The sequence below is a fragment of the Citrus clementina genome, unplaced genomic scaffold (assembly GCF_000493195.1).
Source record: "Citrus clementina cultivar Clemenules unplaced genomic scaffold, Citrus_clementina_v1.0 scaffold_9, whole genome shotgun sequence".
NCBI lineage: Eukaryota > Viridiplantae > Streptophyta > Magnoliopsida > Sapindales > Rutaceae > Citrus > Citrus x clementina.
Window position 1 is genome coordinate 24089687 of NW_006261964.1, and position 13725 is coordinate 24103411.

The window sequence follows — 13725 nt, forward strand, 5'->3', positions numbered from 1 at the left end:
ATTTTCTAATAGTTTTATTTGATTGGCTGCCCAAGTTTAAATCTTGGAAGGTAGGGTTAAAAAAAATTAATTTAGATTTACCCATTACCCTTAAAAAAAAAATCAAAGAAAATTTTGATTTTGATTTAGACTAAATATAAACTGATTTTAAGGGTATATTTTTCTTGAGTCCTCGTTTGTAGAAAGAAATTCACACCAAAATTTTTAAAAATACATTACTTAAGTCCTTGTCAATACAAATTTGTCTCCTTCAAGTTCTTGAATGATTTTCATAATTAAAAAAAAAAATAGCATTATGTCATTTTACTCAGATTTAAGCATTCAGTCTTCTTATTTTTAATTTTATGTATGACAGTGCCAAGGTTTCAAGCTGACTAAGGTTAGAAAACCTCAGCTTTTTATATTACTTGTTCTTTCCTATTTTAACAGTTTCTTGTTGCTCAACTCTACTTCATAATTTTACAGGGTCCTTTGCTATTATAACCCCTCGTTCAACTTTAATTTGCTGATAAAGGATCTTGAAAGCCAATATATAGACTTGTATAAAGACATAAGATATTGCGCTGAAAGTGAGAGAAAAAAAAAATACTCCTGAAGTTAAAAAATCTAAAGTATTTAGTTGAAAGTGGGGACTTATATGTATAGGGAAGAAAAATATGTGATGATAAATAATGTGAAAAACCTTCAAGTATTGTGGTGTTAAATCTATTGTAATTATTGAGCAATTGGATTAATTTTTTAAACTGTGAAAAAATAACAATTAATAAACTCAGATAAAATAAGCTTTAAACCATTAATGCGAAATATAAGGTTATAACTAGCCAGTTGAAGACAGGAATAAAATCAATTTCAATTTAGAAAAATTAAAGTGACATTTTAACAAACTATGGTCATGAGTTTCCTTCTTTTTTTTTTTTTTTCTATTTTCTCCGTTTTCTCAAAACACATAATTAATAAGCAAGAGCAAACACTTTGTACGCTTTAATATACTTGAATGTAATTATGTGACTGCATGTGTGGTGAAGGAAATAAAATCTATAATTTTCAAGAATTAGCACTTAAAGGTCTCAACTAAATACCCTTATTTTGTTCCTTCATTACTTCCACTTACGGATTATTATTTTGACAATATTGGAAGGCTTCATTACTTCCATATATGGACTATCATTGTACTATTATTAGAAGGCTTTTTTAATTTGTTACCCAATTAGTCTCACACGTGTAATTATGGTACTTCAATGCTTTTTTTTTTCATATCAATTAATCATTCTTAAATTTTTTTCCAAAAATAATTTTTTGAGTGATAATATCATTACTATAGATTATATATTATAATATTAACAATAGTTGGTGTGGCAGACAACCGGGACAAACTCTATTTATTTTTTATTTTTAATTGCACGTACCTTAATGAAGCTCAAACTCAAGACCTGAGTCCTAAGGAAGCAGCTCCTTACCACAACTTGGCCTCAACTCAAGCGAACTCATCTCTTCAAACTGGAATACAACTTTATCAAAGCCTAATCATTTCATTAAGGTCCAACTGTGTCACCCCAAAGACACCGTAAAATAATTTATTAATTTTTAATAATTTTCTAATTATTTAATAGTCATTATTCTTTTCGTTAGCCTTTTGTTTTCATTTTCCACTGCTTTCAATTTCCGCTGCGGTAGTCATATTCCGTTCAATACACAAAATGAGAGAATTCTCATTTCATATACCTATTTTTGGCACGCTTACGAAAAAGAGTCATTTTATCGCAAAGTACTCACCGAGTAATTTTCAAATAATTTTATTACACTACCACCAAAATTTAAATTCCAGAAGTAATAAGAATTAAAATATCAATTTGACCAGGCCAACTCTACCTTCAAAAATAAATAAATAAATAAGTGCCATTTCAAGTAAAAATAGTAATCGATTCACTTCTTTCTTAAAGGAATATGGTACACGGTATGTTGAATATGGTACTACAATCTAATCTGTCGGTGTATCGGTAAAACCAGTAAAACTCTTCTAACTCCAGCTATCTCCAACAACATTAGCCTTCTCCAAGTGCATCAAAGATGTGAAACTGCAGCAAGCCATCCTTCAAGAACTCCAGAGGATCCCGACCATCTTTTGTGTAATTGTGTTAAGGAGAGGAGCAAGCATCATTGCTGCCTTTTGTCTTCGTAAATATAAACAAGAATTGGTGTAGAAGTAAATTTTCATCCTATCTACACAACACACCCCCATTCTAATAGCAGTGTTTGCAGAGATTTCAGCAAATGCTTTTCATGCTTACCAGAAGCAACTGCTGTGTTGACATCACGCAAATAAGCCTATTGCCATCAATTAGTTGATTTTCTGTCATTTTCTCCCAAATTTCTTGTGTTTGTTAAATTTGGAAGCAGAAGCGGGTGTATAAACTGCTGTTCCATCGTTTCTGCCCTTTGTTTTCTGGTCCATCTTTCTCTTTCTCCTTGGTTTGGGCCCTTCATTGAAACTCCTGTTGGTTTTCCCACTTCTTTTTAATTGACCCATCATTATCTTTTCATGGTTATAATCCCCAGCACTATTTCCCAATTTCAAACCACCAGTGCCTGTGGCTTTATGAGGTTTGCTTGAGCGATAATTGTTTTTCTTCTCTCTCTTTCTCTTTTTATGTTCTGTTGAACCATTTACCTCAGATAATGCATCCATTTCCTTGCGTTTCTTCCTATGAGGCCTACAAATACACAGTTTTATAGTTCATTAGTAAACATTAAAAAAAAAAAAAAGTGGATTCCAGAAGGAAATTCAAGCATAAGAGATCAGACCATTTTGCAGGTGAATCTGAGGTCACTGTCTCTGTACCAGTGCCAACTTCCTTAGGACCTGATTTATTCTGACGGTTCTGCAATAAGAATGCATGATATCCAGCAATTCACATCATCATGCATTGTAATATAATTCTTTATTGCACACACTTGAAAGAACTTGAAAGGCTACAAATCGAACCAACAATATAAGCTGTGAAAGCACATTACAATCTGCTGGAGGTGTAGATTAAGTATACATGTTGAATCACAGGTATGAAATGTGATGAACAAAGAGTCCAAGAAAATAAAGACGAAAGAAAGAGTGCATAGGACAAGATCCCAATCACGAATACTGGATGCAAAGGCTATTGGACATTACAGGTGCAATTTGATGCAGAAGATGAAATGACTTGTTTCAAAAAAGTATTTTGTCCACTGAAAAGCAAACAGACAGAAGTGGTAAAGTGAAAATTGCTTATATAAAACAGTGGTTCCTTCACTTGAATTCTTCACTTGAATTATCTGAACATTATTTCGATGCCCAATCTATGTCTCAATCAGATAAAAAAAAGGTGATAGAAAGTAAATAAGTTTTTTCAAGCATTAAGAAATTAATTACCTCCAGAACAGTCTTCAAAAATCTCCTATATTTGTCTGGAGTAACTGATTGAACTGCAGCAAAACCACACTTCCGTATCATAATCTCCAGAATGACTGTGACCTATCGTTGCACAGAAATGAATATGCATGTGAGATATTTCAACAATTTGAGTAAAGTTTATATGCATAAAAGTTTAATGCAAAATTGGGAGTACCTTTGATCTAAAATGATTTCTAGAGACCGTTGACCATGGGAGAACTTCACTAATGACATCAACAAGAAGATTCTGCATGTCTTTTGCTAGCAAGGAAGAGACCATTACTTTCACAAAACCTAAAACAGCCTGTCATTATGTAACAATCAACTCAATGCTGCTGAAAGGTACACAGTTTTTAAAGAACTAGGACTAAGGAAAAACTCACTTTTATAACTTCTGCAGCTTTGCCTTTTAGCAAAGATAGAAGAGAGTGAACAAGATCTGGCTTTGAGATACAAATGTTAGGATCCTGATAAACCAGCATAGATAATGCAGATACTGCTCCACTCTTTATGTGAGGAGATGAGCCAGATAGATAACCCAAGATCTGGCCATATGTGAAAAACATCATTAGTCCTAAGCTATAGCAGTAGCAGTTATGAAAATCAGTAATACAAATATAATGGAAGTTTGAAGAAAGGAAGGGAAAAATTGGAGAAACTCACGACAACTGCAGCCCCGCAAAATCAAATAAATTATTTAAGAGGACACTAACCATATTAACCAGTTTGTAAAACGGTGCATCAGGATTGACACATGATGAGTCTCTCAAGCTGGAGCTTATCAAGAGCAGAACATCATAGGCTGCTTTCCTAGGTCCTTCCTTTGCCTACAAATTGACAAATAAATAAAATAAAAAAGCACATAATATCAGCTCATCACTCGCTTCTATCATCTAGATCATTAACGATGTTTTAATACCAAGCACAAACAGTTAAAAGGTTAAAAAATGGATAAATCATGCTCCATAACAATGAAGCATATAAACAATGTTTTAATACCAAACACCAACAATAAAAATGTTAACAAATGGATAATTCATATTCCATACAATGAACCAGAGGTAATGAAAATTAACAGAATGTTTAAAATCTTAAATAACAGAGCTTAATTTCAAACAATAGAAATTCAAACAGAGCTGTAACTACTAAAACGTTTTATAACTAATAACTTTTTTCAGTAATCATAAAGAGAGAATTTGAGCAGAAGCTCTTCGAGAAACATAAATTATAGTTTGACTGTTTACATTAAATTTTGCTTAAACGCACAACATCATATTACTAAAAGCTTTGACAGCTCAGAGATACTACCTTTCCCTGGTACTAACAAGGGACTTGTAGGTTACCCTATCAGAACATCCCAGACAGCATCACAACAAAACATGAACATTAACATATCTAACTTCTTAAAGCCATTCTTACATCTTTTAATGTGACTATGATCTCATTGAGGATAAGAAAAGCCTTTGTATTCTCTTCCTCCAAGCTCATCTGCATAAAGAACTTGAAAGAGTTAAATAGGCAGTCTCTTGCCCTCTAACCTCGGAAAGAGGGTTGTAAATTTCACATCTACATCAAAAAGTCAATCAATAAGATCTTGTAAATATAAGAGCAATTCATCTTTAACCATAGTAAAGTATTTGCAAAAGCAGTGTATTTATTAAATACAAGTAATAGATTCTCAAAACACAAACAAGATAAGGTAAAATAGTTATCTGACCTTCAATGTGTGAACCAGAAGAATGTGGAGACATGCAAAACGACTTCTAAGGGAAGCAACATCCAAAGGAGATTTCACACCAAGTAATAAGTCAATCAGTTCCTCATATCTGGAAGAACAAAACCAAGCATGTTCCTGTGCCATTTGATTACATCAAAAGAAGGAATCAACTCCCATATATTAACAATTTTATAACAGTTCAAAAGTACAAGGTGTTAATACAGACCTTTAAGATTTTGCTCAGTGTGTGGTATGCTCCATGATGGCCAAACTCATCACTTGCCTAGATATCCATGGGCCATAGATAATTTTAGACTAAAACATAACTTTTATCACAAATACAAATATTTCGTGTACCGATTAGATTTTTCTTCACTAATATACCTACCTCCAAAGTGTGCCTAATGAAGTTATAGATTAAATCCACCAGATCACCCTTGGCTCCTCCAACAAGAGAAGATGCTAGCTCCATTATCACAGACCTGTTAGAAAATCAGAATACGCATAAAAGAACGTCATCAATCTATACACTACCAGGGGAAGAGAAAATTATTATTAGCATACTTTGAGACAGTTTTATCTAATCCCAAGTCCATAGACCATAGTCCACAAGCAGCTCCTAGTTCATACTCATACTTTGGAAGTTTATCAAAGTTGTGAAAATTTTTTTTGGATCAGAGTCGTGAAAATTGGTTGTCCTGATTCATTAAGAGAAATGAGATTTTGATAAAAATTAAAAAAAAAAAAACAAAGAAAACAGTTAGTCAATTTATTGCCCGAAGCAGACACCCTCACCGATGCATCCACAGTCCACTTACCGAGAATTATAAAGGGAAGACAAGGGACCAGAGAATAGAGCAAGTTGGTTACTTTTCATCACATTTTTTATGATTCAAATATAAAGCGAAACATAATTTTACACTGTACCTCTGTATGCGTATTTCTGAAGCACTTGGATTGCCATGTTCTTCATCAGTTAGATTATCAATATGACTTCCCAGCATCTCAAATTCACCTTCACCATTTATAATATGAAACCTCTTTAGCAATGAAGAAAAAATGGTTTGGGTTATGGAAGAATCAGTTATAGAAGCCAAGCAACCAATTGCATCCTGCAAAAATGAGAGCATAAATAGGTGAAATTTTGGACCTAGTTCAGACCCTTGAGATTTGTATTAAGTAAAAATGTCATGTCAGATAAACTAACCCTGCACCTGAGTAGAACTAAGAAGGGAAAGTAGAAGAAAGTAAAAATGTCATGGAAAACCTTTAAATATGAGCACTTCTCATGTTGTGAATCAATAAATAAGTCTGCCAGAGCCTTAAGCATATCATTCGAACATAGCGCCAGCACCCTAATGTTTTTAGTCGCTGCTTTTTTCGTATATGAAGATACACTTCTGATCCCAAGCACAGTATCCTTGGCTTCGTTAATAATTGACTCATCAAGATTGTCTCTTGAGGTAAGAGCATTTCTGTTTTGATTAACAAGAACCTACAAAGGAAAAAGAAAACGATGAAATATATTACAGGAGACATGAATAAGACCACAATAATAAGCTAAATACATAAATAAATGATTGTAAAACAATGATGGAGATAAACCATAAATGAAAAACCAATGGCACCTCCCAGACCAAAAACAAATATTCACATATATGTTGTAATCAATATGAAGACTGAAAAAAAAAAAAAAAAAAAATTACCTGTAAGGCAACAGCAATATTTTCATACATGGATGGGTCCTTCTTAATAAGAGTAATTAAGAGTTTAGCCAAAGGTCCAAAATTTTGGCAAGTATCAGTAGGATAGCGACAAAAGGCAGGTAGTAAACCCCACAGTTCCTGAGCATGAGCCTGTAGATCTTGACCAGTTATCGATTTCTTAACTGAAAATTGAAAATGAAATCAAATGAATTGAATAGATTGGTAAATTATACATGCCAAAATAAATTTTATTTATTTATTTAAAAAAAAATAAAGAGCACAGAATGAGTGGAAATTAAACTGCCTCCAAGCCATGTAAGCGGGGTTCAAATCCCATACCTCTTGTACCGTCCCAAGTGATTTTACTACTTAAACTGATTGGCACTCACAACATAAATTATAGTTGACAAAAGTAAAAGACAAATATGCAAATTTAATACAAGAAATGGTAACATATGTAGAGAGCAGTTCTGCTTCTGAATCCAACAGGACCAACGTAGACAGACATGTGCACACAAAGCAATAAACTAAAATAAAACCCAAAAACAAAAACTTCAAATTTGACCATTTAATCCTATGTCACATTTCTAAAACTCAGTATCAAACCCAGACAGTGTGTCAAACCCAGACAGACCAAGATATTCAAACAGGACAAAGATATTATCAGTAACTATTGAAGAAAACTAGAAAAATAAATGAAAAACTATGGACTCCCATTCAAACTGAATAGGAATTGATTTGTTCTAGAATCCAAGAACTGATCCCCACAATAAAAGGTGAAACTTCAACATATATTAGCACAGTTCTGAAACTTCTAATCAGCTGAAGAGAGAAGGTCAAAGTTTTCATCTGATGGGGCAGTCATAGGGATATGCATTCCCATCAATATATTACTACTTACATAGTCCTCATCTGTGAAACTAAATCAGAATGAAAATGGGAGAGATCCAGCACAAGGAATCCACATACAACAGAAAAATCTAGGGTACAACAAAAAGCATGATTAGATGTTTCAACTTAACTTTTTTTAGATATTACAATAAAATTGTGCTTCCAAAGTAATAAATGTTTGAAAAAAAGCGACAACAATGCCACATCATATTTATTCTTGCCAACACAATATCCTTGATAAAAATCATAGAAAGCAAGCAATAAATTCAACCTCCATCAGCCATTTTTGGCAACAGCGGGGCAATGCCTTCGCACAAAATCAACCATCTTGATTGAAATCAAATATGCATAACATAATGAGCTTTTAAATTTCTGAATTTAATATCTAAAACTCATAGAAACGATTCTTTCAATGATTCAGCAGGAAATACCTTTACGACTTGCCCGCTGAAAAGTTTTTGCAAGAGGTACAATATGCTCCATATAATACCCTAGCGATGCTCCAATAACATGATTTTTTAATATAGGAACCAACCAAACGTTTGAACAAGTGAAATCATCAGCATTAAGGGAGATAGGTAAAAGGGTGAGTATCCTCTCTGGTCCCATAGCAATTACTGCAGATCCAATACAATGCTGAAGCTGCAGTAATAGAAAGAGATCAATCAATTTCAGTAGACATGATTGAAAGAGTAATTGTATCTGGCACAAGCTATAGAAATAGTAACTGGACCACTTGTCACATCTGCAGAAAACTCTAATCAGATAAATTGTCTAGATACAACATTTTTAGCTCCGTTAATCATAGATTATAATCGTTTTCTGTCCAACACTGTAAGTATTATTTTAAGAAGCTACAAGGTTTAAAGAAACTCCGATTAACACTCACATGGTTTGCGGTAGCCATGTCCACACTAGCAAGAGTCAGCAAGTCCGCAAGTTTAAGCACAATTCTTTTCATAAATATATATGATATCTCTCCTGCAGCCCAGAAAGCATGATGATGAGAAGTAGTTCTAGATCTATTAGTAAATAAACAGTGGTTACAAGTGCAAAAAAAATGGTAAGAACATAAATAAATAATTGAAAGTAAGATCAACTCTCAATCACCAAAATTCCAAAAAACAAAGGGCACTATCACAAGACAACCCACCTGACTTTAGATAAGATAAGCCCCAACATCATCAAAATGGTTAACCCAGAAGAAAATAATATTCTTTGTAAAATAAAATACATATAATCATTTTGAATTCGTTAATGAAATGACACTTGCAGTCATGACCTGGTAAGAGAATTAATTTACTGTAGCAAGGAAGCATGAACTGTGACAAAAGGAAAAAAATTCTTTTCACCAGATTGAAGACATTAAGACCCCTAATGCACCAATAGGATAAACTAAAAGACCAGAAATAAGCATTAAATCAAAAAAAAAAAAATTCAGATGACTGATTCTCAACATCCCAATTGCCCACCCAAAAAATAAAAAATTTGGTTCATGGACTCAATCAAACAAATAGAATGTGAGAACTCACAAGAATAGTATGGCAGTGTGTTCTGTACTAAAGCATATGGTCATTAGTAAACAGCATGAATGAAGTAAACAAAATAATCTAGAAAAGCTATCGAACGAAGTACATGCAGCAAATCAACAAAGTCCACTTACCAAGTTTGAGAAACAAAAGTGATATGACGGCCAAAATATGCTCGTTTGGAATACTCTCAAAACCAATGGCATCCTCAAAGATAGCACATATAGATTTAATTGCTCTAGCTTCATCATTCTCTGGATCTCCATCTTCAAATGATAGAATTTCATAAGTTTTTACATCTGCAAGTTGGCTGATCAACTCCTTCACAAAAGCTGAAGCCTGTAATGTGATGCTAGCCTCAGAAGTCAAAAGACCTAGATCAGATAATTTGCTTAGCGTCATTTACTTTTAAACATTCCTAAGGAAAAAACAGCAGCACCAGAGAAGTATCATTCATTTCTCGAATGATTAAATGGTGCCATGATAACGTGCATGTATAGACAATGTCGAACCTCGACTCAAGAGTATATGCACGTCAAGTTAGCACTCAGCCCATTGTTGGATCAAGTGGTCTCATTATTAACATACTTCTCAGATGGACCAACCAGTCCAAAACCAAATAATATATTAACTTCAAAGAACATCATAGTATGATGAAACATAGTAAATGATAATAAAAGAAATACTACAAAGTAAAGCCAATAACAAGTTTCATGCAGACTGAACAACAAAAAACAATACATCAACAAATTATTTAGTTGAAATAAATAAATAAATAAAATTTGAAAGCATGCATAATAGTGCCAAGTATATAAACTGAAAAAACAATATAAAAGCAGGTAAGAATCACTTTCAGCAACCAAATGCAAGAGAACTACTATTCCAAGCATGGCAAATTTACAATGCAAAAAAAAATTGACAGTGTTTAACATAGAGCCTTTCTCATATCTAAATCCAGAGATAATGAAAAATACCTGCTAGAGCACCAAAAACTAGAGGAACATTCTTAGTCCACAATGATCTTGTTTCCCCATTCAGAAGCTTCTCCATACAGCTTTTTAACAATATTGTTGCAGTCATGACAGTGTCCACAGGGTTCCTCTTTTTTAAAGATACATATGAAGCAAGAGAAACTATAATGTTCTCCATCTCTGGAATAACAACTTCAACCCTTGATGTTTCAACAAAAGCTTCAATGCCTTTAAAAATGTGCCTTGTAAGTGGTGAGAACTCAGAAGTCATAAGTTTGCAAAGCTCTGATAAAATCTTCAAACGGACTTTGACAGAGAGCCGAGGAACAATAAGATTAACTACATTTAACATGTAGAGAACCTCCAGATGATCAGGTTTCAACAACATTTCATCCTTTGATCCATCTACAGTTCCTGAGGTACATAATGTGATTGCCAGAGGAATGTACTTTTCAAACAAGGAATTTATCAGTTTGCTTGCGGCCTTGATCACAGTTGAAGACTGAAAAGACTTGAGAACTTTTTCTAAACAATCTTGAGCACATCTTCTGACCTACAGCGAGAGAGGAAAAAAAAAACATAAAGAACCATAAATCATTAACTCAAATTGATTTACCATCATATATGAAATCGCCAAATCCCCCTTGATTAAATATTATGTAAATAACTCTAAAGTCAAATTTGAGTCCAGATTTAACCACTACAATATGATTTGCAATCAATTTAAACACATACTGGTCACAATATCAGCATGCACCAAAGTTTTATACCTCAAGTCAATCAAAGCTAAAGGCAGCTAAAGCAAAAGTTTAACAAACCCAATAGGCCAACATGTAGCCCCTACCAAAGTAAACATAATTATACACCTTAGGAGAAAATAATCTTGCTTAACCACATACCAATCCCAAAATTGAGAACATTCTGGATAAGCATTGGTGACATTGAATAGACCAATGCAGTAACACCACGCTCAGCATCATCAAAATGATCATGTATGGTTTAATAATTTGATACAAAGTATATCTTCAAATCAAGGGTAATGCTATCACTCCAGGCCAGAAATACTATCCTAACAGTGACTTTTAACCATGTTATGAGTTCTGCATTCCGTGTTAAAAGTTTAAACTATTACATTACAACTCACATAACTAATCATTACAAATTTCACGTCAAGTTCACCACAATTTGCTGAGTTCCAAAAAAAAAAAATTTACCCTGATAACATTACCACAGATTGAAAGTCATCACAATTTATCAATAGATTTTTAAAAGAAATTCTTACCTTGGGACGCTTATCAATAGAGAACTTAAGCAAGGTCTCGAACCCCAATTTAACCGAGCCCCAATCCTCCAAATCACAAAAACTAACCAACAAAACTCCCAAACACTTGACCACGCACTTAACGGTCGCCACTCCCAGCGACCCATCTCTCTCTAAAACCCCCACCAATAATTCCACCGCCTCGCTTGCCTTTGATTCAGCAATTCCCTGCTCCGGAACCAGGGCCACCGCGATCGACAAAAACGTCAAGAGAGCAGAAACCTCAGTAGAGTCGAGGGTTGCGGATTCCAAGGGGGAAATCGCAGCGGCGAAATAGGCGGAGGCAATCAGAGGCAAGGACTCGGAAGTAAGGATGGAGCGCATGGCGGCGGCGGTTGCGACGAGGTGGCGGTGCTGGGGAGCGGCGGAGGTGGCGTAACGGTCCATGATTTGTTGGCAGATGTCTGTGTCGGCTTTGAATTGGAGTTTTTCATTTTCGGTTTCTGTTTCCGTGGTGAGCTCATTGGATTGGTCCATTGTGAATTGGCAAATCTGGGTTTAGGGTTTAAGGTATTGAAGATTAAAGTTGAAGAAAGGGTTTAATCTTTGAATGTTGTGAATAGTGAAGGAGATGAATGCATAAGCTTTATTGGGCTTGGGCCGATTCTTTGAGAGCTATGGCCCAACGTAATGGACTACCCTTGCCTGCTACTGGGCCTTCTTTGCTGAAGGGATAGAATTTATTTAAGTGCGTTTATTTTTTGGATTGAAAAATCAGGTATTAACAACATTTACTTTGCCAAATGAGGATTGAAATTGGAATTGAAATTATGGGAACACTTGAATTTAGAATGTGAAATGAGAGATTGATTACCAAGGGAGGGTGGGAATCAATCTCCAAGTCTCTAGATTGACTATTTTACTCCCAACCATATCAAAAATATTAATTTTGTCTTAAGTTAAAAAAATTATTATGATTAATTAATATATTAATTATTATTATTATTATTAATGACAAAAAATTTTACAATTGATTAATATATTAATTATTATTAACAATAATTATTGATAATAATATTTTTTGAATAAATAATCATAATAATTAAATTACAAAATAATAATTATAATAATAGTTCATTAAGTATTTTTTAGTAATTTACTACAATCTAACTTATTCTCATTCTCATTCCAGTCTATTCCGATTTTAATTCTAACCTATTTCGATTCTCGTTTATAAACGCAATATTAAATCTAAGAGTTCACATAACACATCATAGAAAACCATACAACATCATAGAAAAATCTCTTCCTAAATGTCAAGGGAATCTTTTTGTATGTGATAAATTTAGAAAACTATCAAAACTGGCAAAAAGGCACGTGTGATAAATTCAAAAACATAGTTGCATAGGTTTTTAATTAATAGGTCTTCCTATCATGCATTTGGTGTATTCATGATTAATTTTGACATGACATGTAGCCAATTAAACTGTTACATGTGTGCAATAATGATGTTAAAGTAACATACTATTATGATTGAATTCACAACAATATGTCTTTGTGTGTTAGTGTTCCAAGTTGCTTACATTTTGTCACAAGTTCTGTAATTGATCTCTTATTATCACAATTGTTGCTCATTAATATTCCTAATAATATACCCATGTCACAAGTACTGTAGTTAGGCTATTGTTGTATTGACTACTAAACACTAAAATTTTTAGTTTAAGTGTTTCACCACATAACACCAAAAAGTTTTTGAAGGTGCTCACATTATCACCAATACTGTACGCATAATAGTTTCTACCATGCCACCGAGAAACTGCTCTTAACCCCTCCCCAATCAATTGATCCACATTGTAGAAACTCATTCACCATTCAAAAATTTGTATTCACTCTACTGCTGTTCAAACCCCATTTATTGAGCCATTATGGTATTCATGTCGTGTTGCCATCTCATTATAGCTTCTACCGTTCAAATCTCATTGCCATTTTATACTACCAAATCTCTTCGTCATATGCCAAGAAAATTGTGGCATCTTTTTTATTGTTGTATGTTATGAATTTAATTTTAAAAATAAGAGTGTCTGAGCATTTTTTATGGTTGTAGCAAATATTTATTTTGTCTTAATTTTTTAATGTTATTATATGTTGGTTTGGCTTAATTAGTTGTGAATAATTATGTTTTGTGTTATTTTTGAGGTAGCAGCTTTGAAATTCTCCAAATTGAAC

The 13725-nt window shown here is 33.6% G+C and overlaps 1 protein-coding gene across 3 annotated transcripts; it reads right to left on the reverse strand.

Moving 5' to 3' along the window:
- Positions 1-1906: 1906 nt before the first annotated feature.
- LOC18031908 (RRP12-like protein) lies at positions 1907-12096 on the reverse strand. Of its 3 annotated transcripts, XM_024180156.1 has the most exons (18): positions 11521-12096; positions 10242-10791; positions 9402-9641; positions 8628-8719; positions 8170-8380; positions 6848-7029; positions 6409-6636; positions 6069-6253; positions 5530-5623; positions 5368-5424; positions 5142-5276; positions 4844-4912; positions 4138-4251; positions 3808-3969; positions 3600-3728; positions 3404-3505; positions 2803-2879; positions 1907-2711 (listed from the first exon to the last, which is right to left on the reverse strand). In XM_024180156.1, the coding sequence occupies exons 1-18, from the start codon at positions 12034-12036 to the stop codon at positions 2354-2356; spliced, it is 3501 nt and encodes a 1166-aa protein (XP_024035924.1). In that variant the 5' UTR covers positions 12037-12096; the 3' UTR covers positions 1907-2353. The 3 variants fall into 3 exon arrangements, with proteins under 3 accessions (XP_024035924.1, XP_024035931.1, XP_024035936.1); XM_024180168.1 differs by lacking the exons at positions 1907-2711; positions 2803-2879 and adding an exon at positions 2992-3219; XM_024180163.1 differs by lacking the exons at positions 8170-8380; positions 8628-8719.
- Between the last annotated feature and the right edge of the window lie 1629 nt (positions 12097-13725).